General features: G+C 42.7%; 2 protein-coding genes across 3 annotated transcripts in view; one reads left to right on the top strand and one right to left on the bottom strand.

Annotated features, from left to right (window-relative positions):
- Positions 1-668: 668 nt before the first annotated feature.
- On the bottom strand, positions 669-19,822 carry URB2 (URB2 ribosome biogenesis homolog). Of its 2 annotated transcripts, none has more exons than XM_084623270.1 (10): positions 19,707-19,822; positions 18,593-18,735; positions 16,211-16,387; positions 11,863-15,274; positions 9,688-9,848; positions 7,775-7,885; positions 6,612-6,854; positions 5,768-5,858; positions 4,055-4,194; positions 669-1,386 (listed from the first exon to the last, which is right to left on the bottom strand). In XM_084623270.1, the coding sequence occupies exons 1-10, from the start codon at positions 19,813-19,815 to the stop codon at positions 1,189-1,191; spliced, it is 4,785 nt and encodes a 1,594-aa protein (XP_084479396.1). In that variant the 5' UTR covers positions 19,816-19,822; the 3' UTR covers positions 669-1,188. The 2 variants fall into 2 exon arrangements, with proteins under 2 accessions (XP_084479396.1, XP_084479397.1); XM_084623271.1 differs by having other exon boundaries at positions 19,675-19,814.
- Positions 19,823-19,933: 111 nt separating this feature from the next.
- TAF5L (TATA-box binding protein associated factor 5 like) overlaps positions 19,934-25,349 on the top strand; it is a 28,234-nt gene continuing 22,818 nt past the window's right edge. The window contains exon 1 of the mRNA XM_084623272.1: positions 19,934-20,072. The gene's annotated coding sequence lies outside the window, so the exon portion shown is untranslated. The remainder of the gene's footprint in view (positions 20,073-25,349) is intronic.

The raw sequence follows: 25,349 nt of genomic DNA on the forward strand, positions 1-25,349 counted from the left end.
TGCTTCATGCAGGCACTAGAGTCAATGGGGTTCCATTGTCTTCCTGCCTGGAGCAGTTTCCAGGAGCCTAAGCTGGGGGGCAGCATTGCCCACTGGAGAGGGCACTGAACTCAGACAGGTGACTTGAATTCTGGCTCATCTCAGCACTGACTTGCTGTGTGACCTTTGGAAGGTCACTTCATCTGTCTGGGCCTGTTTCCCTTCCCCACCCTTAGGTAGGTAGGTAAGTATTTGGCAGCAGGGACAGATATATCTCACTGTGTTTGTACAGTGCCTAGCACAAGGGACCTCTGGTCATTACTGTAATACAAATAATAATTGGTTAATGATGTGGGGAAGACTGAAATTGACTATACATAAAGTCAACAAAATAAAAGCAAGAGCTTTTTCCCCCACTCTAATCTCATTCACTTATGGAAAGCTTAGGTATTACTTGTAAAGATACCAAAAAGTACTCAGGTAGAATGATTCACTTTGGTTATATATTTGTGCAAATTAAGTGAGTATGTGTGATTTTATGAAACAGTCACAGGAGGGCAGCATCAGCTGTGTTTTGGGTTTGACAGAAAGGAGATATTTGATAAAGCTTTCTAGCAGGTCAGTGTTTATGATGATACTTCATAAGACGCAGTAGAAAAACTTACTGGCTAGACAGATACAACCACCACTTCAGGTTTTCTAAAAATCTGTATTTACACAATTTTGTAACAGAAGCGGACTGAATATTTTACAGTTGCACACAAATAAATTTATTTAGCATGAATGTAAAACAAAGTATGGCGTGGGGCACTTTACCATTATTTAGCGCTGCTCCCCATTGTAAACAGGGCAGGGCAGTTGTATAATAACTGAAGGTTTTCACTCAGTACATTCTTTGCTTGCACAGGAAAATTACAAAAGGCCCCAGATTCTGCAACAAGTAGCACATATACAGGCTGCAGAGAAAGATTTCAGTGGGGCTCTGCACAGCTGCAGCAGGGCTGAGGCCTAAGCATGTATCCTTTTCCTACCATAGATGTCAAGGCCAGTTATACAGGGACATATAATTCAGTATTTTACTTTTAGCAAAACAACTGATGGCATGATCCTGCAACATGCTGATCATCCTGAACTCAGTCAGAGCTGAGGTTTCTCAGCTCCACACAAGATCAAGTTCTTATTGATTATGCAAACGTTAGGAATGATACGTCACGCAGTGTACTTTTTCTCCCCATGTTTTTTAGTTTTGTGGTAGTGGGTATAATCATTGTACAATTCCTTAAAGACTTCTCTTACGCCCATCTGTAGCGATGCGTTTAAGAACTTGATGTCGCGTTCAATGCAAAGGTCTAGGATGTGATAAATTCCCTCAGTTAGATGTTTCTTTACAGCTGGAAGTAAGGTCACCTAGGAGATGAACAAAATCTCATGAAACTTTTTACTTTCCATAGTTAGTATACGTCAAGTGACTGGAAATAAAAGTCCTGACAAGATACAATCCAAGGTATCAGCCCATCTAGAATGGTCTGTTAAAACACCGTGTAAAATATTAGATAATAAATTCTCTCCCCGATTTTGCAAACCTGATTTAAAACACAGCAGTAATATATAATCCTGTATATTAAAATTTGCAGCGGTGCTGAGTGTTCAGGTAAACGCTCTGTTATATTTGGGAGAATTTGAAATCATCCCAACAAAAAAAACCCTACAGTAAAATATTCTAAGACACCCATCCTGGAATAGATTTTTCCTTCAGGAGACGGAACAATAGCCAACGTATCAGCTGCATGCTGCACACTGAAATCTCAGTTAGGAACAAGTCCTTCTGTGAGCGTACATCTAAAATGGTTAGTTTGTTTTGCCTCTTCCAGTTTAATAACTGCATTTATCTAGCAACTTTTACCCAAGAATTTCAATTTGCTTTATAAACATTAATTACAGAAGCCTTAAAGAACACCCTCTCAGGTGTGTGTCTACTTGACCCATTTTAACCCCGTGGAACCCCAGGCACACAGAAATTAAAAGACTTGCCTTAAGTCATACAGCAAGCTAATGCCAGAGCTGGGAATACAACCTAAAACTCCTAACTCAGTCCCTTGCTGATCACTAGACACGCTGTCTTCCCACAACTGCCATAATCCCCATAACAAAGCTCATCAAGGCTGACTCTGGAGTGTTTTGGGGCTCTAGGCAAACTGGAACACATCCTCGGATCATAACCCGCTCACTGAACATTTTACTGCTTTAGATTCAGGTGGCCTCTGGAGCGGATCATGCTGTTCTTGCCACAGAAATAGGTCTTATCTCTGCTGAATACTAAAATTAACTTGGTGCCTCCAGACCTGTGCCTCTGCACTCCAAGCATAATGAAAACTGCATGAAAGGCTCTCATTAAAACTCAGAATTTTCCTCTCTTCCTGAGGCAAGTAATACACTCTTCACTATGGAAGTGAACTCCTAATCACAGTGTCGGGTCCAGGCTCTCTTTCTGCTCTGAGGCCACAGAGCAGTGAAGGGGCAGGGGCTGCCTTCTAAGAGGATGAAGAGCCAGCTGATCACTGCACAGAAGGAACAGCATGAAATGCCACTATAATTGAGAATTTGGATTAAGTTCATACCTGGTGTAAGCAGATGCATCTGCAGTGGAGTTACACCTGCTTACACCACATCTGAATTTGGCCAACTCCTCTTGACTGTCTTTACTCTACAATGCAATTCCCACAAACCACTGTCTAAAAACCTTATGAGATTTACACAACTGCCAGTGTGAGCTGGCAGTTAATTCTACCTACACACGTGTTATGGTCTACATAGTTAGCAAGACCAATTTGCGTTACAGAACTCTTGATGGGGGACGGCTAAGTGTGTGAAGAATTATTTCATCATTACTGAATTATGCTACAGCTCTGAGATAATGCATGAAAGGTGAGATCAAGCATGTGGAAGAGGCTGCAGGTGTACCCAGGGCCAATGATGGACTTTTCGAGGTTTATTTCAGAATAATTAATAAGGGTCTACATTTGTTGTGATAAATATTGATAAACTAGATTTTTCATCAGGAGAAAGTGCCCTTTATGATTGAGAGAGTACAAGTGTGTGTGCAGCCTTTGTAAAAATCTACTTTGAAAAGGGGTTTCTCTTCTGTTCTTTCAGAGCAACATGAGAGGTCACAAGTGCTTTCTAGCATGTACAGGTCCAGCCCCTTTCCCCTTTGAGATCGATCCTCTTTTTTTTTTTTTTTTTTTTAAAAAGAAAACTCCACATCACCAATTCAGTAAGTGTCCCACCAATTCATTAACTCTCCTCCTCATGCTCAATTATTCCATTAACATATGAATCCCCAAACAAAGATTCATTTGTGCAGTTATTTATCATCAACTAGTTAGGCATATGGTTACACCGCACCCTTTAGCTAAAGTCTCAAGAGGCCTTACGCTCTAACACAGAATCAAATAACTTGAAAATGTCCGTATGTGAAAATTAAAACAGACACCACTTGCGGAGATTTAATGACCACAGCACATCACCTTTCGCCACTCACCTTCCGAAAGAGCGGGCTGCCTACAAACTCTCCGATTTCAACAAAGCCCTAGTCTTGCTGCACATGCCCACGTGGCTATCACTCTCTCTTTGATTCATCAGAAAGCTCAACCTGACCTGGCGTAGTAAACTTTATCCTCTAACTTTTTCAAGACACCACTGCCCCTTTGGGGAAGTGATATCATGTACCAGCCGAGATAATTCCAAGCACCTGAGATCAATTTGGGGAGAATTAGAACCATAGTTCGAGCCCCAGGTGTATGCAAAAACAAAACAAAAAACCAACACACCAGAAGAACCAGGAGATTTTGTAAAAACAATTTTAAGGGGTAGATCATCTCAGGAACCTTTGCTCAAATGACCACAAATTTAGAACACTAGCCCTACTCTGCATCCCTAGGAGGTACAGCAAATTTCAAGACATCCAAGTCAGCATGTGGATTTTTAAAAAATTTAAAATAGTTGTCTTTTAAACAATAAGTGACTCTCAACCTGAACCTTATAAATGACTTTAAGGTGGATGAGTGTATATTACCTTCTGCAGTTCAATCACGTATTGGGCCACTATAAAGACAGAAAACACTGTGAACTCCTCTGTTTTTGCAGCAATGTGACTATACATCCTTTCCACCAAGTGTGCACATTTCAATACAACTCCAAACTCATCTGTGCTCCCTAAAACAGAAATCAAATTGTGGTGCAAAATTAGGGGTTAAAAAAAATTGTTATACAAGGAAAAAAAACCCAAAAAACAAAACTTCAGCAACTACCTAGCCATGGTTTCATATTTTGGATTTGCCAAAATGCATTTTTTTAATTACAGGAGAGGTGAGAACAGAAGAGTGGTTTAAAAGCAACTGTGCCCTTATGAAAATGAACAATCCCTTACAACACTTTATAGACTCTCTTTCAAGGGCAATATTGTAAGAATAAAGGCAGAAGGCTGTTTCAACTCCACCATACACTAGGATGCAGCCAACTTTTGTTACATGAATTCAAGCAGAAAGAAGGGCGGGGAAGGTACCTCCCATGTTCCAGCCCTCTGCCCAGTTAACTGGAAAAAGAGCAAAAACATCAGATTTTTTTAATTTATTTTTTTTTTGAAGTGCCACTTGCAGAATACTAGATCAAGAAGCTGCTTCTTGATAATGAGACCTATTACATGGCACAGTCTCCAAAGAGAATCACCATCACTGGAGACATTAAAAACTAGATGGGACAGAGGACTTGAATTTTCTGTAGGGAACAATCCTTCACTGGCAGGCAATGAGATAACTTAATAGAAATTAGGAGGAAAGTGGGGGGGGAAATTCAGGCATGTGTCTTGTTTTTTATTATTAAAATACAATAATTCTGCAGGGGTAGACAAAGTGTATCTAAATCACAGCATTTCCTGAACCTGTAGCTTTCCGCTGATTTTTCTCTTTAGAAAATGTGGATACTACTGAAATGTATAAGCCCCAGCTTTTATGCCATAGGTGCATCAATATATCATTCCTCTCTCTCCCCTTTGGAATATCTTAGTGTACTTGCCTATTGCATATACATGGTTATAACACACACACACAAAGTGGGGTAAATTTCAAAGCAGTGAACTTGGTTTTAGCCACGTGAATTAATGGAGTCAAATAAGTAAATCCCAAGTAACACTTTGAACATGTACAAGATTCTGGTTTTGTATCTAACACACAATGATGAACATGTAGTCTGTAGCATATCTAACATCTGCAACACAGGGCTCTGTTTAGTAGCACATATATAAAGCCCTTTCCCAAGTGCGATGGTGTAAATCATCAGCATTTGGAGCCACCACACCAGAAAAAACATGCTTTTCCTAAAACCTTCACTGACCTTATACAATAGGGGCTACTGTGGCTGTTTCTGAGTGAGAATGCAAAGGTCAGGGAGAGGAACTGACATAAGGTACAAGGAGCCCTGCCCCTGTCTGCGTTGTGTCATTGTGCTGGGACAATCCTGTAAGCCAGGATTACAGTTCGAAATGGAAGCACTATGCTAGTCTCCCAGGATGAAGCCTGGAAAGAACCTTTCAAAGAGTGTCAGAGTGCAGATTGCTACATGGCTCATCCACACTTCTGCCTATGTGGCCAGTGGCCCAAAAGCCACGATCTGGCCCTGGGACTTTGTTTCAACTTCTAACGTTACACACAGCCTGCCCTGTCCTGCACATTCTTCTGTGCATTGCACCCACTCAGAGTTGGGTACGTTAATGAAAATGATGACACAGCACCTCTGTCTCCTTTCTGTCGCCCCTCGTGCATAACAGAAACAACCAGCCTCTTGAAGCTGTTCAGGAAAGATGGCGCTGCTTTTAGCATCACCTGCAAGAACATCAAATGAAAGAGGATCAGATAAATACCTAATGCAGTACAGAAAAAAGGCTTTGAGGATGGTTCCTTTATTAAAGCAGCACATGCAGCATGACATTCAACATCCCAAAATAAGAGTGGATTTATGTGCTTTAAAGGAAGGTACATCGCCTGTACGCGCTACAGGGAAGGGACTGTCTTTTTGTTCTGTTTCTACGGCTGCTGGCACAATGGGGTCCTGGTACCTGACTAGGGCTGGTAGGTGCTATGGTTAATACAAATAATTACAATCATCTCAAAGTAATCCCACATCCACAAAGCAGAGGTTGAAAGTTATGTTGTTCTAATGCCTGGGGCATTTACCGCTGTCTGTCCTGAACCAGTGCTTGCCCAAGGGACCAGAGATTTAAGGACCAATACACTTATTCATCTGAAAACAGTTTGGAAAAATCAGCTTTCAGCTGACAGGCACTAGAGGCAAAAATTTTCAAAAGTGACTTACACAGCCAGGTGCTTAAGTCCTTTTGATCTACAAAGAGACTTAGCCTAAGTGCCCGTCTCTTTTTTTTTTTTTTTTTTTTTTAAATATGGAACTTAGGCCCTTTTGAAAACTTTGGCCAAATCTAACTTTAGAGGTTGTGATAATTTGCTTCCAAATATCTTATCATTTCAGAACCTCCACGTTTTCAACCTCCTGGTCATAGGTCAGGGATTGGCTTCTTAAAATTTCTGATCCCCCACCCTTCAAGCCCCTTCTCCCTTCACCTTAGGGTGACACTGCAGTATGGAAAACAGCACTTCATGAATTCCCAGGAAGATGCTCCCATACTCCTCCATCTTCAAATGATCCAGAGGGACAGTCAGCAGAATGCTGAATGCCAGGCTCACGTGATGGGGATTGGAGAGAATTTCTTCTCCTTGCCTCAGCAGGGCTGCTACTGTCTCCAGTATAGGAACAACAATGGTGGGAATCAGCGATTGGTCCCGACAAGCCTCTTTGGTTTGAATCTACATGTGAAAGACAAGACAACAATAACAAAAAAGAATTCCTCTGTCTCTACCCACCCCCTTCTTCCACACCAGAGAATTGTACTGTTGCAACTTGAACCAGCAGGAGTACACTGGCGCAAACTGCAACAGCATAAAGCCTCATCCGTACTAATCAATCTGTTTTAGGTACATGCCGTGCACCATATCCCCATGCAGCATTCCCTGAAAGCACTGCAGGGTCTGTGCATTGTTGCATCTATCCCACAATCCCATAGAGAAGATGCATACAGAATGTGTTCTACAGGGTCTATTTGCATCTGTTCATGTTTTTACACTGTTCCAGTGGATAGTTCTGTCCTTCACAAACATTGACTCACCCCAAGCCCCTGCCAGACAATCTCTGGTCCCAGAGAGTCAGGCATTGTGATGGCAAGCACCAACACTACTACAGTTGCGTGCAGCCACAACACAGGTAACGAAACGGATTTAATTATTTTAATTCACTTATTCTGTCATTTTTATATGCTCTTTTTTTATTAGTTTGGCCTTGTAGCAAAGCAAAAAGCCAACAAACAGTTTTCTCCTCCTTTGGATCGGAAGAAGAGTTGCCCAGGCCTGGGGAGAGGCAACTCTCTAAGCATCTCCATGTAGCCTAGTGAGATGCTCTCAACCTCTACACAATGCAGTGCAGCCCCAAAGATGTAATCTTCCTCAAAGTAATGGTGATGTTAATGAATGAGTGTGTGTGCCATGCCAATATACAGGGATATACTTGAGGAAATTTGGGCCAAACAGCGTAAATGGATCCTAGCCAAACTGATGTCAAATGTAGAATTTTTTTTTTTTTTAAATATCTTTTTATGTATGTTTCAGACACAATTGTTTCAGGCTCTGCCAAACAAAAGTGATAGGTAACATATACCGTGGGAGGTACTTACAACTAAAGCTGTGATTATCTGTGGGCTGGTAAACCAGAAAGCTCTCTCTTTCTCTCCAGTTAACGGGCAGTTGACCAGCAATTTGGTTAGCGTAACAGCTGACAATACTTCCTGCAAAAAAATGGATAAACAATCTCTGCAAAAAGATAAATACGCTCACTTGAAATATGGCACCTCTCAGTGGAGGCATCACATTATCAGCAGCTCAATAGAATTTGCACTGAGCAATAATCACCTTAGCATACTGTACTATATCTATTTTAAAAGCAAATCGTGACATTAAAACATTTAAAAATAAAGGCAGATCAACTCATGTAGCAGCCATTATAGATAATGGAGGGAAGTAGTGTGAACATACACATATGAAACTCACTTGTGGTTTGAGCCTGCCATATAACCAGCATAATCTCATCACATTTACCAGCTAACATGTCACCACATATTGGCTTATAAGAACTAAGATGAAAACATAGAACATCAGTGTATTTCAGCCTTACAGTCCAAAAACATGTGGACTTCAATGCCTATATGCTATGGCGATTAGCGTTACACAAACCATGTAGAAAGATTAGGTTAGATTCTCTTTTAAATGGACATTATCTACAGAGATGACACACAGATGCCTTTTCCAAATGGGCAGGTCTGGGAGCCAGATACTCCTGAGCTTCAGCAAGGCTCTGAGTTCCAAGTCACTTAACCTTCCAAGGGGAGTGGGGGGGGGCGGGAAGGTTATGCCAGGCTTGTTTGCCAAATTTCTTCCCAATGTTACAACTACCAATTCAGTTCCATTGGCGACAGATGTTACATGTCACTTAATGAACTACTGGAAGATGCTCAGATGCTACAGTAATGAGCACGGTATAAGAACCTATACAGAATAGAATAGTGGGAGCACTAATATAATCAGTGCTTCACATAACTGCTGGTGTTTAAAAGCACCGTGCCACCTGACCCTGTTCAGAGTAGGTCTGGACAATAAAATGGTTAAAATGCCAGTGGCTGCAAGTCTCTTGTCTATGCTACAGCTTTGGTGGTAACAATAGTGGGAAATTTTTAAGTGATAAAACCTTTTGTCTGGTCTTGGTCTCAGTTTCTCCATCTGAAAAATGGGGATAATTGTACTAACTTACCCTCCTCAAAGCAGTCTTGTGACGATCAGTACATTTGTGTTTGTAAAGCACTTTGCCAATGAAAAGTGCTCAGTTAGTGCTAAGTAGTACTGTGATAAGAAAAGAACCACCCACACTACAAGAAATGTATACTAGCATGTGCCAGTTTACACCTACAACTGCAAAGAACAGACCACACTAGGTGTGACTTTTAAATGAACTAGGCAAATCTTTGTTTTGCGTGTTCATGGACTGAACCAGCTTCCTGGTAATCACCTACATAATTATGACAAATTTTTCCTGGGTGCTGAGTCTGAGGACTCTACTGAATAACACAATAGGAAACAAAATTAAAGCTTTTATTTGGCCAGTTTGTAATGTTAGAATTAACACATAGGCGTCGACCTTCTGCATTCTCTACAGGAATTCACTGATGTGAGACTCCTGTTAATGTTACTGGGAATTAGAGTGCTAAATGCCTGGGGATCCTACTGAAAGCTTTCTTCATAGGTAAGAAAAGTTTCTCTCTTTTTCATAGTGGAGTCTATCGATCTCAGGTATTTCTAGGGCACACTTCATCGCAGTACCTAAGCACCAGGTTTATTGCCATGTAAGTTACCATGAGTGTGCAGCATAACAAACACACATTTAAAGCCAAACTCCTATGTGTTCCTCATGTCCTATTCATGGTCTTTCTTCCTGCCCATTTTATCAGATACCATCCATGTTCTATTGCAGTTCTTCAAGCCATGGAGAGAAAACTAAAGAAAATAAATTATAAGAAATAAGCCCAAAGTTCCCTACTTTAGGATTTTGTTTCCAAATATTGCTAACTTCAAGTCCTTGGAGCACCAGCCTCATCATGACACAGAACTCCTCAGTCGTGCAGCTCTCCACCAGCTGAGTCATCAATTCTGTCAGCTGCATTTCTAGATCTTGAATTACCTGGACTGTGGTGCCAGGACCTGCATATTCAAGAGACACAAACATGTCTGAATTGCTTATCCACCTGGGGAACTGCCAAAAAAACCCTTTCAAAATCAAGCCTTGAAAAAGAGCTCTCTCTGTGAGTGATTTTTTAATGTTCACCCGCACAGAACTGCTTTCTCCCACCAACCACAGCAGCAGTGTATCATTCAGAACATTCCCATCCTACTGTGTATCCCGCAGTCAGTATCTTGATTAAATGCTTTCACTCTGTGAAAACCCCATAATGAGGCTTGTTCACAAGCTAGGGGAACAAGTTGATCACAAGCTACAGAATATCAGGGTGTTGGGAGGAGAGCCACACATCACATGAATATTAATGGACAATGCTTAGATCTCGGTTTAGCAGTGACCAGGTCTCCTACATATGAAGTCAAAGATTATATTATCTATGACTAGTTTAAATTTTGGTTTACTTTGCAAGCATATTTATCTGCTCCACAAACACCCCGAATGTAGCAGTAACTCCTGGGATTTGTGGCAAGATTTTCTGTAGGAGAAAATAATTTTAATCTATTTAAAGCCTGGCACTTCTACAGCACATTTCATCAGAGAATCTCAAAGCATTTTATCACCATTAATTATGCCTCTGCACTAAATAAATATACCAGCTTTGTACAGGAGTAGAGTGTGGTACAGAGATGTTAAGAGGGAGTCAGCAGAAAAGCCAGGGTCAGAACTTGGTAATCCTGACTCCCAATCCTGTTTTAACACTTACATCATACTGCCTCCTGTGGTGAATTCTGTAACTGGAAAGAATTGAGATACACAGCGTGCAAGAAATATTATACATAGGCACAATATAAAAATCTATTTGCAACTCAACTAGCAAGAGCTTCAGCCAGGCTCCCAAACAGATTTACAAAAAGGCTTCTCCATACAGAATTGTACTACAATTAAGGGATTAAGCGCATTTGTGATTCCCTACCAACCAGGGGGTAATATACATTTGTAAGATCACTGTAGTAGTAAACTAGACTAAATCAAATCTTTCAGGCATCAAAGACAAAAATAATATTGCCAGGTTTTTTGGTACTACTACACTGCACATGTGGAATGTCAGTTTAGGTTATATTTTAAATGAGGCAACATAGATTAGTCGTTAGATCACACTGGCAGTCAGAAGACCAGGTTCCCCTAATTCCAATTCTGTCACTGGCTCACTGTGTGCAGGTGATAAAGGGTCTGGCTTTCTGAGAGGTGCCGAGTACCCACAGCTATCATGGACTTTGCCTGGAGTATACTGTGTTCAGCACCTCTGAAAACCAGGCCAGTAGTCTTTCTGTTCCTCAATTTCCTCACCTTTAAATGGAGATGATACTTATCTACCTTTGTAAGGCCCTCTGAGATCTTCAGTGAAAAGTGCTGAGTTATTTAACTAAGCCGATCCATTAACTCCTTCAGTGATAGTTGCTATACCAGATACATAAGACCAAAAAAAATGCATTTTCAGAGCAGCCCCAAAAAGTTTGACCACATTTGGTGAAATGGTCCTAAACAGAATATTTCTACGGGGGTGTTTCTCAGTGCCTTGGGCCATCATTTATAGAACAGCGTAGTATTTTAAAAAGGGCTAAGGGCTACATTTTCAAACCTTGATAGATTTGTGTCACAAAATATACACGTGCACATACAAAACATGTATTAGCATAGGCAAAATACATATTTTTGCACAAAAATGAGCACTGAGGCACATGAGTAACTATTTCTGTGAAAGCAAGGAGATCAAAATAACTACGTGGCTGACATCCTCAAAGACCTTCCAGATGAGACCCCTACCAAGACAGGTCAACACTGCGCCCCAGTCATGACAACAGTATCCCTCTAAAAGCTTCCCAGTTTGTTTCTTAAGAAGATAGGACCAATTTACTGATGGACTAGCATACGTGGATATCTTGTGACTTTCTTAAGAACCTCTTGGATGCTTTTACCCACCCCTGTATTCCAAAATTAAACGGAGGAGTTGAAGAAAAGAAAAAAAGAGCTCTGTACCAGCAAGGAGTTTTTTTACAGCATGGAACACAGTGAGAGCAGTCTCTTCTCCAGGATACAGATCTGTTACTGAGCAGAAAACAGTTAAAAACTGCAAGGCAGAGTGAAAGAACTGGAGATGGCCTTCCACAGAGGTCAGCTCTCTCAGTACTTGAGTGTAAAACTTTTGGTACAGTTCAGTGTGGGAATACTCCCGATATTTTCCTGGGTCTTTAGGATTCTCCTGCTTGCCTTCCATTTTCATAAAGCGACCAGTACACATGTAGCTCAGATCTGCTTTCAGTAGAGTTGAGACAGCTGGGATGAAAGCCAAAGGCAAAGGCTGGTCTTTGGTGAGGTTTCTAAGGCAGAGCTGGATGGCTGTTCCTGTCTGGAGGACTGTTGGCTCCAACAAAGCAGACAGCATTTCTGTCAGTTGTTGTTTCTTCTCTGGCTGCTGCTGGAGGTACAGAGTCAGAACATGGCAGAGTGTGGTTAGCGGCACTAAGAGCAGCTGATTGACTGCAGTGTTCCAGGGCTTGCCTCTGTCTGCATCAACATATGGTTTGCAGCTCGCTAGGAAAAAAGAGAACTTTTCCAAATTGAGTTTCAGGCTCTGCCTCTTTTCGACAATCATCTGAAGAAAGCATTCCAAAAAGGTTTGGATCACCTGGAGAAATTCTGCCCAGGCGGGAGTGGTCAAAACATCAGCAAAGCACTTGCTGGCTGCAAACAGGGCGGTCATGACAGCCTCAAGAGCATCGCTGGCATGAAAAACTTTAAAGATAGAGTTGACACTTCTGCCAGTCTGTAGGCATGTTAGGAGGCGGAAGCAGGTAATTAGAAACTTCAATGATAGCAACTTACTGCAAGAGATGTTAGCTCTGGTATTGGCTACCAAGGATAGCAGCAAGAGAAAACAACGGGTATGGTCTGAAGGAAAAAGACTATCAAGTTTCAATGCAGAAATCATCTCTAGTAAATGCAGAAAGCTTTCTATCTGGTCTTCTTCCAAAGTAATGGGGGAACCGGTCCTTGTTAACAACAATATATGTTGAGCAATTTTTTCCATTGTTGTCCAGCAAATGAAGGGTTCATCCTTTGATTGATTGTTTTCTGACTGTGCCTCCCCCATGCCAACCATCTTGCAAGATGAGAGGACTTCCTCATGCCATGGTATATTAACTGCAGACAGCTGTTGAATAGGCTGATCTACGATGCCCTGAGTAGCAGAACAAAACACACTAGAGCACTGCTGAATAACGCGGCTTATAAAAGCACAGTGAAGCACCTTAATTTCTGGAAGAAAAGTACTATGCAGCAAGGCTTTAGAAACCTTTTCAGCTGTGATGAAGGAATCCTGATCTGCAGAAACTCCCGGAGCTTTAGTTGATGGTAAAGTCTTCAGAAGCACGTCAGCAACATACTCTACATCTTTCAGAGAAAGATGAGGAATCAGGATTGTTAGATTTGAGACTACAAGGTACCAGTGTGCAGCGGGGTAGGTGAGAGCATTTATTGCACTGATGTTGCCATTCCAAGGTTCGGACTCTTCCATGCTCATGCTTGATCTTCCAGAATGAAGGATGAAAGCTGCGGCATGCTGCAAGGTGTGAAGATCAGCCTCAGTCTGAAAACTGGTTTGCATTAAGATCTTTTTTATTTTCTGAAGCATGAGCAGTTCTAAGCAATATTTACTAGGTGAGCAGAAATTACCTGAGAATCTCACTACCCTCTTCCAACACTGGCTATCCACGCCAGGGAGAAGGGCTGAGAAGTCCCAGCTCTCTGCAGCACAGTCAGTACCACCACCAGCTGCTTCAGCCAGTCGAGACACATATTTGCTGCAGTTTATACTAAGCAGAGTGTCAACCTCCACCCATGTGCAGACAAGGAGGAGCGCGGAATCACTGACCTTCTCTAGCCAAAGCCCTGGTTTATCTTCGTCTGCCCACTGATCCTTCAATAGGTCTAGCAATGGCTGGATTACCTCTTTCTGCATCTTGTCCAACAGACTCTGAGTGCGAAGGACAACAGGTAATGGGGTGACATTATCCAAACTCTTCATGTTGAACAGAAAAGTGTGAAGCACAGAGCTCACAGACAACAGCTTCAGTGCCATGTCAGAATCATCTTTAACGTCAGGAATTATTTGAGTCTGACACTTCTCCAGTATGAGGAACAAAATATCCAGAATCTGGTTGGGTGGCAGCTCGAGGAGGCACTCACGAAGCTTTGCCGTCAGCCCAGCAGACAAGACTGGCAGCCTTAACTCATCATCAGCTGGACGGCAGATCACGGACAGAACCTCTTCAAAGAATTTAGGGAACTGTCGCAGCTTCGTGTAAGTCTGAAACATGGCATTTATGAGAGTCTCTTGAGGCTTCTTTGTACGTGGCTCAGAGACCTCTGCATCGATCCAAGCTGAGGCCACAAGGTCATCCAGATCAGGCTCGACAATTAAATGATTTAACGAAATCAAGGTCTTGAGACACCTAAACCAAGCTGGGATGGAAGCCTGGGAGTGATTCACCAACATTTCTGCCAGTTTGCGGTAAAACTGGAACTGGGTCTCTTTGTGCCTGATCCGGTCAGCGGCAACGTTATAGATATCGTTGCTGAGCACCAAGTTCAGGAGCTGTTCCACAGCAAGCAGTTCTGTGCTCCAGTCTACTGGCGAGAGCATCTCCTGCCATAGATCCTCCTGCAGGTGAGAAATCCTTAGACAGCCAAAAAGCCTGGTGAACATGTGGAAACAGACCATGTGGTTTTCTGCCTTACAGTAAGAATCCAAAAAGAGCTTATAAAGCAGAGGTACTGAATTTGCTACTATGATCACCTGGAGCGTTGATTCACAAAAGCTAGCATCCTGGAACTTGGACAGCACTGTTTTGACTGGCATCAGAATAGTTTTAAGAGCCCTTTTCTTTTTCTCTTGCGGTTCCCTTTCTGGCAGGAGCTCCCCTCTGTAAGAGGACAAGAGCTCAGGCTGGAAAATCCCAGCCTGTAGCACAGCCTCTACTTGGTTTCGGATTTCCCTGCTCAGATGCTGACGTACGCGGCCATCATCAGCTGGTGTCCACGCTCTGGCCATAAGCAAATGCCTCAGGAGTAGACATGGTTGAAACAAGTGGCTGGTCACTTGCCCAAACACACGATTTGGGTTGATCTGTTGCCTCTGAATCAGGAGGTACTGAGCAAAGGTCAGCTGGAGGACATCAAACAACTGGGAGGTCACAGCATCTTCTGAGGTCAGCCATTGACAGGCCAGCCAGGAGAGCTTGCTTAAGAGATTCACCATCAGCTCATATTTTGTGGTATAGATGATGGAGAGAGGCGGAGTGGAAAGGATGCCCCTGCAACAACTTAGCACTGTACCAACATTTCCGCGGGATTTTTGAATGCAGGACTCGGATATCCTTTCATTTATGACCTGAAGATAAAACAACAAAAAAAGCATCACTATCAACCTTGCACACAGAAACAAAGGTCATTGGGGAACAGACAACAATCTTCTTTGCTGGGCAGCTCCGGCTGGACACATCAACAGCATTTAAACAATCATTAGTAACAGAAGATGGGAAGGACATAGACCCACCAGTGGTTATTCCTGACCCCAGGCATAGACAATTGATCGTTTTCAGACTATAAATTTTTCAGGGTAGGAACCGTGTCTTTGCATGTGTCTGCACAGCATCTGACATGAGACCCCATTCCTGACTGACTACTGTAAGAACAGCAGCAGCAATAATGATGCATGATAGTCCACCTCATTCTAACTGTGAGGAAACTTACTTAGTGCTGTAGAGAAAAGAAAGGCAAGATGCCCTCCCCATCCCAACAAGGGGGGAAATTCCCTCCTTATCCCCAGTTGGACAACCTATTTAGCAAGGATCTCAATTAGTAAGCAAATAATTCCAATTATACTCTAAAACAGCCATATGATCTTCCAGAGTTTCCTATACTAATATACATTTGCGAGCCTTTAACTCCTTCTCACATGAGTAGTCTGAAATGAAGTCATCTAGGCTACTTGTGAGAATAGGGGTTGCCTGACTGGGTCTTTACTTACTAACCAAAATATTTAATCTTGTTCCATCCCTGATAGTTTGGGGAGGGGAAAACCTGTGTGAAATCATCCGAGTATGAGGCTATTGGGAAGTGTTGTTGCTTTCAATCTTTGTTCTCCACAAATATCAGCTGTCTTGCAACAGAGGGGATAGAAGGGAAAATAAATACAATGGCCTAAAAATGTAAGCTAAATTATCCCTAACTATTTCATACAACACCTACCTCTAAAAGGAAGTGTCATATATTGTATCACATACTGCACTGACATTCATCACTTAAAGAGTTTGGTTTGAGTTACCTGTGCAATCAAAAAACTGAGGTTGATTGTCTTTCCATCCTTTAAGAGATTCTGTAGTTTTCTGCTATGGAAGATGTTATCCAGGTACGTCCAAAGTTTCTCAACAATTTCATCCTCCAGTTCAAGTTTCTTGTTGTAATATGAAACCAATGCATGGCTCACCCAATCAAGTAATACCTATGTAATTTAAACAAACAAAAATATACAGCTGTGGGTGATCATCTTTACCTCCATGGGAAAAGGTTACAGAACTGTAGTAGCCACTTCACACCTGAGAATGAGCTTGACATGGATACACAAGTTTGTCTATGCAGTTCTCCAAGCAGGATCAGGGCCTGAATTTGTAACAGTTTCTAAACTCAATTTTGGCTCCCTTCACGCTCTAACCTTCATAGTAAAGCTAATTTCAAGGGTGAAAATGCATTTCCTTTCAGCTTCTCTTAAACCAGCAGAGAAAATTTCTCACATGAAATTTTTGTATCAGTGAGGACATTTTTGAGTGAGGGAACTTACGAAAAGAATTGTGGATTTTCACTTTATAAAAACTGTTCTCATTTCCAAAATGCAAAAACAGCTTGTCCTAAAGATTGCACGTTTATTTAAAATCTCGATCCCCGAATAGAATAATTGCACAGGCCTGATTTAACTTTTTTGGAGTTCCTATTTTTTCAGTCTCTCTCTCTCTCTCTGTGATATTGATAGATAGATAGATAGATAGATAGATAGATAGATAGATATAGAGAGAGAAACAAAAACAACCCTCTGAAGCTTTGCAATCTGTAGAGCTTACAAAATCCTTGGGCAGTGTCTGCTTTGCTTACAAGGTGTACAGACATAGTCCATGTACTAGAGGGTCTGCAGACCAGACCTGAATATCTTATAAATTCCACAATCACCATTATACAGTTACAAGCTCCAAAGGCCCTGTCTGACCTGTAAAGGATTATAAATGTCATAAGTCAGCACTGAACTTTCAAGGTACATAGATTGCAAGCTCCATGCTAACCATTATGAAGTTTCCAGCTCTTACAAAGCCTTCAGATCTACAACTATGGTTAAGGAAGAAGCACATACTGTAACCCATTGAGCCAAATTCAAGGAAACAATCTCTGCTAGCAAAGACGATAGAGTTTTTAAATTTTGGGAGAGAAATAATAAGATAATTTTAAAATTATTAAAGCCACTGAAGCCAAGTCTCCCAGGGGAGTAAAGAGGAAGCCTTCAATTTCTGCTCCGTTTTTGTATATAGATGTGAAATAAATAAGATTTTTCTTAATTTTTTTCCAAGTTCTTTAAGAAGATGCTTTGAAATAACATTTTAAAAGTTTTACTTTTCTTTAAAAAGCTAAGGAAATGTAGGCAAAAACCATTAATACACAATTAAATTGTATAACGTTGCTCACTTAGCCATTCTATTAAAGGTTAATTTCATGTTTTAAAGCAATTCATAGAACAATTTAAAAAAAAACAAAACACTTTTACAGATCCTTCTTGTGCTAAGTTCTCAACTAAAATGCTAGGTGGTTTGATAGCTGGGTCAGCAGGCAAAGCCCACTAAACGATGTAAGGTCTGCCCCTCTCAGGTGAAAGGAGGAGCCACAAGTCCCAGAAATCAACTATTTACAGGGAACAAAAAAATAGGTCACAGGATCAAAACATGGTATCCAGAGAGGAACACCGCACAGAGAATGTGCTGGACAATACCCACTACTCCAAGGAAAAATCCAAGGAGTGAATGGTCATGATGCCCAGATTCATACAGATAATGTGCCAGGAAACAGGTCTCACAGCCACAGAGAACTCTCCCCCACCAGTCCAATTTCCCCGTCCTGGACTGGTGGATGGTCATTTTAGCCATTATCAGGAGACGGTTGGCAAGACTTTGCGGGGGCCATGTAGGAAATGTGATGAAAGATGCTAGCCTTACAACTCTGGAGACAGAGGTCTACAATTTATCCACAAAACAAGTATAGCATGGACACTGCATCTCTCTCCCCTCTGCCCCATGAGCATATCCCAATCCTGAATTGGAAAAACCATCTTTAGATGTGAGAAGGTAGTTCATTCTTTAGCCCATTCTATACTTGGACTTTCTACTGAAGCCACTAAACAAAACTTCCATATGACTGCCTCTTAGTGGTCATTGTTGTGATATAGATGAAAGCCTATTAGTAAACAGACTGGTCTACTTCACAACCATCATCAGCAACAACTTTCAGTTACTCCCTATTGCAGCTGTATTTGCACCAGTGTCTACAGGTGAAAGGCTATGCAATGCATCTTGATTCATCCTCTGAATCAGCTTGGGCTCCACAGCAATTAATTGGTACATTTTTCTGCATTTGACAAAACAATTTAAAAAAAAACAACAGAAAACCATACTTGTTCTTTATTTGGAAGAAAGCACTGATGGGAAATCCATGCAAAGTGAGCTAATTTGATTTTGTCTTCCCAAGAGGTTTTTGCACTTTTCAGCTTCAGGTGAATTCCTGAGTAAATTGCAGCCATAGAGACTATTATTGTATCTGAAACGTCAAATATTCATAAAAATATTAGATGCACTTGAAATAAACATTAACGAGAAGGATTTAAGAATACCAGAATTAATGGTTATTTATCTCTAGTAAAGCAGACTCTTATTTGGGCTAGCCCTATGTTCATTCGGCTTTACAATGCAAGAGACCTGGGTTTGATAAGCAGGTCTGGTCACTGAGGATCCAATCCACTGAAATCAGTGGAAACAGCATTGGATACCAGGCAAACAAGAGCTGGGAAAACTGAGAAGACAACAACATAAACTGGGCCTTTTTATGAGAGGTGCTGAACTACCCAACATTCCTCCGAAAAAAATCACAGGAAACTGCGCACGCCCACCACGTCTCAGGATCAGACCCTACATCCAGTGCTCAATTTGTCCCAAGGTTTGCCAGGTGTGAGCCCCCGGCACCTCTAGGCTTGGCAGTTCATAGCCCCGCCACCGCTAGGCTTGTTGTACCAGTTATGAATGGAAAGGAGTTGCTTAAGCCCTGGCACCTAATTGCCGTGGGCCCTGGCACCTCGCCCATTCCACAGCAAGCACCGCCAGTGCCAACAGCTGAACCGAACCCACCCCTCCAAAGGCGAGCCACGGGGTCCGGTACAGACCGGAAAATAACGGGCCGGATTCACTTCTGTCCGGCCAACCCCACGGAGCAAGTGCCCGCCGCTGCGGCTGCCGTAGGCCAGACCCACCCAAGGGTCACCTGAGACCACGGACCCCACCCCACGCCCGCAACAAGCCTCGCTCGGCTCGGGCCAGCGTGATCTCGCCCTGCTCTGAGACACGCTGTCCAGACACCGCGAGGCAGCCACCCGCCGGGGCTCCCTTCCCTGCCCGCGGCCCGCTCCCCGGCTGCCGGCGCTGCACAAGCCCGGGGGCAGCTCGCTCACACCGGCCGCGCCCCGCGCGCAGGCCCCCGCCTCACCCGGCCGCGCCTCCCCGGGTCCCCGCACGCACGTGCTGCCGCCCCGTGGCCTTTGCCCTTCGCCCGCTCAAGGCGCCAGGCAGCGCTAGCCGAGCGCCGCGGCGAGGGCCTCCCATTGGTGGGGGGGGGCGGCGGGTGCATCACGCATGCGCTGTGGCAGCCGCCCCAGCTCTCCTCGCTCGCTCTCTCTCTCTCTGTGTCAGTCAGTCATGGAGCGGCTGCCTCGAGCCGCGGCGGAGACTGAGGCAGCCGCAGCGGCAGCCAAGGGAGGCGGCGCTGGCTGCGCGCGCGCTGCGGAGAGCGGCGTCTCGCGCCGGCGGGCGCAGTGACAGCGCGAGCCCAGGATTCCGCCTTGTGCCCGCAGCAGTAGAAGCCGCCGCCGCCGCCTGCGATGCTCAGTGAGTGGCCCCGGGCGGAGCGCGCGAGCAGGCTGCCCCGTGCAACGCGCCCGGCAGCCGTCCCGGGCCCTGGGAGGGAGAAGGAGGCAGGCCTGGGCTGGGGGGTGGCGCACACCGCGCCGGGGATGCAGCTGCGCCCGCCTGCAAGGGGACGGGAACCAGTTGCCTTCCCTGCAGCGGTGCAGCCTCAGCAACAGAGAGCGGGATGAGGATCCTCCCTGACCCTGCCTCCCCATCCGCTTCTCCTCTGCTCCCTCTTGCTTTTTATCTTCTTCTTCCTCCCCAGCTTCCTGATTCCCCCTGGCGGCTGCTGCCTTCTCTGCCCGTGGCTTTCTTCCCCTCTGTGCTCTGCACTGATTTTATTGGCGGGTTGGGGGGATTATCAAACTGATTCTGCCCTGAAAAGTGACCCTGTAAAAATGGCCCTGCCGGACTCCTTGATTATTGTGTCTCGGTGATTCTAGGTCACAGGAGCTCAGCTTACATGTAACAAAACCGTAACTTTGGTAAATGCCAGCCCTACAACCAGAGTCTGGGATCTGAAGATCAAGCTGGGGCTTTCCCGTTTGCATCAGAGCCAGCACTAAAGGCCCTGCAGGCCCACTTCTGCCCTCAGTGACACCTGTGCAGCCCTACTGAAGGCTAATCAGGTTGCCCAAGTGGCACTGAAGGAAAAGTTGGTCTGCAGAATCTCATGCTGTTGATGGTGCACAAGCAGGAAACAAAAACCTGGCTTCATTCCCAGGTTGTAGGGCTGGGAGTTATGAATGACTTTCTACTGAGCACATTTGATTTGATTTGAGCTCAGTGAGACATAGGGAACCACAAATTCCCATTCTTACAAAGCTGCCTTCTAAAATACAACTGCAGTGTAAAAACCAAACTTTTCTTATGTGTTACAAATAAACTCTGAAAGAGTTAAAAAATCAGGATTTATTGACAATCTGTTTTATGTCACTATGGATTTTTCTTTTTATGCTTATGCAATGAAAAATTTATTTTCATTTTCTGGGCTTCATGCGCTTGCTCAGTGGTGTTTTGTTTGGGTTACAAACATTGTAAAGGAACGTTATTATTTAAAAATACTGTTTCAGTTGGGAGGGGGGAAATTCATGGAAATGGGTCTGTTGTTCTAACTTTGTTTTTACAAAACCTAATTTTGGAGTAAGATTTGACCCCCCAGCTTCACTTTAAGAAAGGCAGGGATGTATTAGAATTTGAAAGGAGAGGGTGAACTATTGTGGGTGGAAATAAAATAGATCATGCTTGTGTGGGACACAGGAAATAAGGCAGACAAAGCTTGCCATTTCATCTCATTCTTGAAGCTTCCTTCATGGGGTTGGTCAAGCTTATTCTATGGACTGTGCCCAAAATACAGGTCTGGTGTAAATGGACACAACTCCCACTAAAACCACTGTCTCCTCTATTTCTGAACCCAAACTCCACTGCAGGTAGTCAAATTATTTTTTGCCAAGGTTCAAATTTCTTAGTCAAGGTCCAGACTCCAGAGAACCATTTTTCACACCTCAATAACAATAATGATAACAAGTAAATAAAAAGATTCCATGGTCTGTTCAAAAGCATCTGGTGATCAGGATTTGGCCTAAACTCTGCCTGCTGACTACCCCTGCTTACTGTTTCTACCATCTGGAATGCTTTTCCTATTTTGCTGCACCTCCTTAAATCTCCCTTTCAGCTTACAATGTATCTTGTCTCACTTACCTGGACCTCTGTTTCTCTTACTGTATATGGGGGCACTTAAGTAAAATTTGAGCAAACATTTAGAATTCGTAAAAACAAGTTTTTACAGAGCCCTAAGACTAGTAGAAGTAGTGCCATGAAATAATTTTTTTTAAAAAAAATTTGACTGGAAGCAGTAGCTTTTAAGCAATTAAACATTTCCCTGTATTATTTCTGACCCAAACACTGAAGTACTGAGAAGCTGAGAGAGAACAAGAGTAAACAAAAGTGAAATTGCTAAGCACCATAAATCGTTAATTAGATTCTTTAAGTTCAGTTCTCAGTTGTCAGTGACACAGGCAAAAATGTTGGAAATAATGATTTTTTTTTGGCAGAGTCCATGTACTTCTGTAAAGTGTTCTGGGATTATCGTTTATATGAAAGCCCTCATACAAAAATGGAGTTACGCTGTATTGTACGTGGACTCTAATTTTGGTGCCTCTCAGTAACAGAACATTGACCTGAAAGCGAGGACTCAATTTGGGGATAAAAGGCAGTAATACTCTGCCTGCAAGTCAATGCTTGACACACCATTCACCATCAAATCTGCAGATGTTCAAAATATGATCACTGGTGCTCTGCTGAGCTGGTCAGGTTTGACTCTTCATATGGAGGCTTGTATACACAGTTCTCAACAAAGGCAGAGGCCCCAGTTCTTGCAGTCATGTGATGAGTTCAAAATCTAAGCTGGCTTCTGAAAAGTTGTTACTAGCTCTTTTGTATGCGAAGAAAAGCTTGAAAACATGGACAGAGCATAACTGCATTAGGGTCTGCCTGAGTCTGCAAGCAGCTTCCAGAAGGAGAAGCAACAACCACTGTAGCCAGGGAGGGTGCCCCTTGGCCTCACACTAACCACCAAATTGGACTAGGTTCTTGTTGCTCTGGGGAAGGGAAGCTTGGCTTGGGTTCTGTGGGATTGGCACCCCCTTTGGGGCGCCCTGTGGGCTTCTGGCTTCACCAAAAAAAAAAAAAAAAAAAAAAGTAGTTTTTCCCACCTACCACCCCCTCATGACATCAAAGCAAGATATTTAATTCTGTGTAGACTGCAGCACTTCATAACGTGATCTTCCCCCTCCTTTCTTTCTTAGTTTGATAAGCAGTAGAGGAGTTAACAATATTGACCTATTATCATCCCTGGGCACTTAAGTTGATGCCCCATTAAGAAGAATCATGTAGCTCAGACCTGTGAGTGATTTTCAGGTTTTGTGCAGACTCAGGCTGTTGCAGCCGTTAGTCATTTCACATTTTAAATGCTTTCTTCACAATCAGGAGACCAAACGACTTTAAGTGAAAATTGAGATTTTGGAGAACAAGATGGCAGATTGTGGGGGGGGATCTAGGTCTCTGACCTGGTGTGATCTGGCCTAACTTGAACCTTGCTGACAGCATTCTAGATGGCTGATTTCTTACGTTTATTTAGATATGCTCTCTGCAATGGCCATCAAAATCAAAGTATCTTTAGGAATATTGTTTTGGGGGCTTTTCTTCCTGTATCTCTTACTGCAGATAATTTCCCTGCTTCCATTATAACTCTCACGAGGAGTCAGGTCTGGTAGCCAGTGGTAGAGCTGAGCTATAGACAGCTAGAGCAAAAATAACTTTCCAGGAGAGAGGCTTTAGTGGACTACCATAGCACCTGTAGCAGTAATGTCATGCATTTGCAATGTTTTAGGGGATTTGCTCAGTAGTAAATCATCTAAGCAGTTCCTGTTTGGTGACAAGAGTAAACAAAAGTGGAATTGCTAAGCAGCATAAGTAGATCATAGATCATAGATCATAGAATATCTGGCTTGGAAGGGACCTCAGGAGGTCAAGTAGTTAATTAGATTCTTTAAGTTCAGTTCTCAGTTGCCTGTGTTACCTATTTGGTAACTTTAAATCATCCCTTATCTACAGGGGAAAAAAAAAATCTTCTTAGGAGATGTCATTCCTAGTGTCAATCCCAGTCCTGTTGCAGGCAAGGGAGAGAGTGAAGGGGCGTAAGTGTTTTCCTGCAAACGTATAGAGCCCTGCAAATTCACAGATATCCACTTTATATTCATGGCTATTCGTGGACCATTTTTGCAGATACAAATTTTGTATCCACACAGAGCTCTACAAATGTAAAAAGCTAGGATTTCCTGTTACCCCCAAAGCTCTGAAAAGTCCAAGCCTGAACGAGCTGCCAGTAACTGATCTGTATCGCAAGTCCTAATCTAATTGGTCTAACATCCCTAAAATGCCCAATCCCTGTATATGAGGATTTGAGAGCCCTATTTAAACTCTTGTCTTTCTCCCTTGCCTCAAACTTACCCTCTTCTCCATTAGTCATCTGTTTGATTCAGCAATTGCTGGTGAAGACTGACCTCTGTTCCCCTCCAGCCCTTACGTCATTACTATTTTATAGGATCTGCTAGAGTTCTGCACCTCTGTGCCTCAATGTAATGAGTGATTCCCTTCACTCATTACAGGCTTATTATGAGTCAGCTGTATAAGGGAGCTGTGTTCTAATGTGTGAGCACCTCTCCTTGATGCAGCTTTATGTTAGTTTTGGTAATGAAATATAAGGCTGTGACTAAAGCAAAAAAACAAGACTGGTGGTTATGGGTTCTATTTTATATTGAACCACTGGTGTGGGGCTGGTCTACACACCGTTTATGCAATAATTTAACTAAATCGGTTTAGAAACGTATGTAGTTAAATCAGTGCAAAGCCCTTTTGTAGATGCACATATTTTGAATTAAGAGTGGCACTGTGATTTAGTTTAAGTTGGTTAAAAAAAGATGTAAAATAACTTAGTTTAAGGTACTCCATAATATGAAATAAGAGCCTTTACAAGAGGGGTTTCACAGATTTAGTTAAATCTGTTTCTAAACTGATTTAGTTAAATGTGTGCACAGAGTAAGCATCAATAAGGCCTTAGTTTGAGCATGGGTGAGTCACTGAGCTTTACATCAGTTATACTAGCTGTAGTATTGGGTAAAACACAGGACTTCAACAAAACAGATTCTGAATATGATTTAAGCTTCTCTGGGTGGGAATTAGGGTTTGGAGTTCTCTACATTCACTTTTTTGTTGACTTGAATAGAATCCTTTTATCTCTCCCTTCTGCAGAGAAATGTTAAAGATATCAGCAGAACTTATATTGATTTATATGATTTTATTAGCTCTTTTGAGTGGAGGAAGCTGTGGTTGAATCATACAATTTCTTCATTTAATAAGGCCGCTTAGAAATGCTTTGAAAAACCCACTTGTTTGTGGCCCCCAACAATTGACTCACTTAGGTGAACAGATGGAAAACTTGTCCCCAGAGCAAATATGGCTTTGTAATAGTACAGGTCTCTTAAAATTCCACTATTGCTAAAATTTCATATCCACACCCACTGAGTACTTTAAGAAGAGCTAATTGTTTTAACTGCTCTGTAAACTGTAAAATGTGTAAAAAGAAAAGGAGGACTTGTGGCACCTTAGAGACTAACCAATTTATTTGAGCATGAGCTTTCGTGAGCTACAGCTCACTTCATCGGATGCAAGCTTATGCTCAAATACATTGGTTAG

This window comes from Lepidochelys olivacea (genome assembly GCF_965140295.1).
Source record: "Lepidochelys olivacea isolate rLepOli2 genome assembly, chromosome: 3".
Classification (NCBI taxonomy): domain Eukaryota; kingdom Metazoa; phylum Chordata; order Testudines; family Cheloniidae; genus Lepidochelys; species Lepidochelys olivacea.